General features: G+C 55.5%; 1 protein-coding gene across 1 annotated transcript; it reads right to left on the reverse strand.

The window, feature by feature from the left end:
• Positions 1-416: 416 nt before the first annotated feature.
• On the reverse strand, positions 417-929 carry LOC122747761 (ferritin light chain-like). Its single transcript, XM_043993610.1, has one exon. The coding sequence runs from the start codon at positions 927-929 to the stop codon at positions 417-419; it is 513 nt and encodes a 170-aa protein (XP_043849545.1).
• Between the last annotated feature and the right edge of the window lie 213 nt (positions 930-1,142).

The following is a 1,142-nucleotide window of genomic DNA, read 5'->3' on the forward strand; positions in this document are numbered from 1 at the left end:
GTACATATACTCAGACCACATCTGAAGAAGACATATGTGGAATGGTCCATTTTACCTGACATATTTTAAAAAGATCGCTGACAAACTTAAGACTTGTATAGGAATGGATACTAGGATGTGGAGGAGACTGAAAATGATGTCATAAGAAAAATTATTTGAATTAATTTGGAATTCTTACTCAGTAGAAGAGAAAATTTATGGAGAACACATGATTATTGTTTTACCATGTTTGAAAGGTTGCCATGCTGGTCAGAGAAAGGAACAAATAGTGTTATTGGGTGGAAGCCTATTAGGAGCAATATAAAGAATTACTCCCCCCCCCCCCCCCCCCCCCCCCCCCCCCCCCCCGCCCCCGGCTTTATTCTTTATTGTGGGCCCGTCAGCCTTCTCGTGGGGCTGCTCCTCCTAGTCGTGCTTCAGGCTCGGTATTCTCCCAGCCCGGGCTGGGGGTCGGCCTGCACGTGGCACAGTTTGGTCAGGTGGTCGCCCAGGCGCTTCAGCAGCCTCACCTCCTCGTCCAGGTAGTGGCTCTCCAGGAAATCGCAGAGGTGTGGATCCTCTTGGCTGGAGCCCAGCGCGTGCAGTTTCAGGATGACCTGGTTCAGGCCCTTCTCCAGGCTCAGGGCAGCCTCCGTGGCATGCAAGCTGCGGTCCCACTCATCTTGACCAGGTTTCTGCACAGCCTGGAGGAGGACCCGGCCCCCACGTTGGTTCTGGAGCCTCATAAGGCGCTCTGCGCCCTCGCATTTGTCCTTTCCCAGGTCACGGAAAAAATGCGACACCCTCGGAAGAGCGACATCGTCCCGGTCGAAATAGAAACCGAAGGACAGGTAGGAGCAGGAGGCCTGCAGGTAGAGGTTGGCTAGGCGGTTGACCGGGGCCTCGGCCTCGGAGGAGAAGTTTTGGCGGATCTGAGAGGTGGAGCTCATGGCACAGACAGAAACGGGAGGAGGCGACTGGTCCCGGAGCTGTTTGGTCTCGGAGGCCAGGGGCGGATGGTCCCGGAGGCGGATGGTCTGGAAAGCGGGGTCGGGTGGTCCCAGGGGCTGGCGGGCTGCATAAGGACGAAGATCTAGCGTGAGGGGAGCTGGAGGAACCCCGAGTCTGTTCCGTCCAAAACACTGTTGAAGCAAGAACCAGAG

The sequence above is a fragment of the Dromiciops gliroides genome, chromosome 3, assembly GCF_019393635.1.
Source record: "Dromiciops gliroides isolate mDroGli1 chromosome 3, mDroGli1.pri, whole genome shotgun sequence".
Classification (NCBI taxonomy): Eukaryota; Metazoa; Chordata; class Mammalia; order Microbiotheria; family Microbiotheriidae; genus Dromiciops; species Dromiciops gliroides.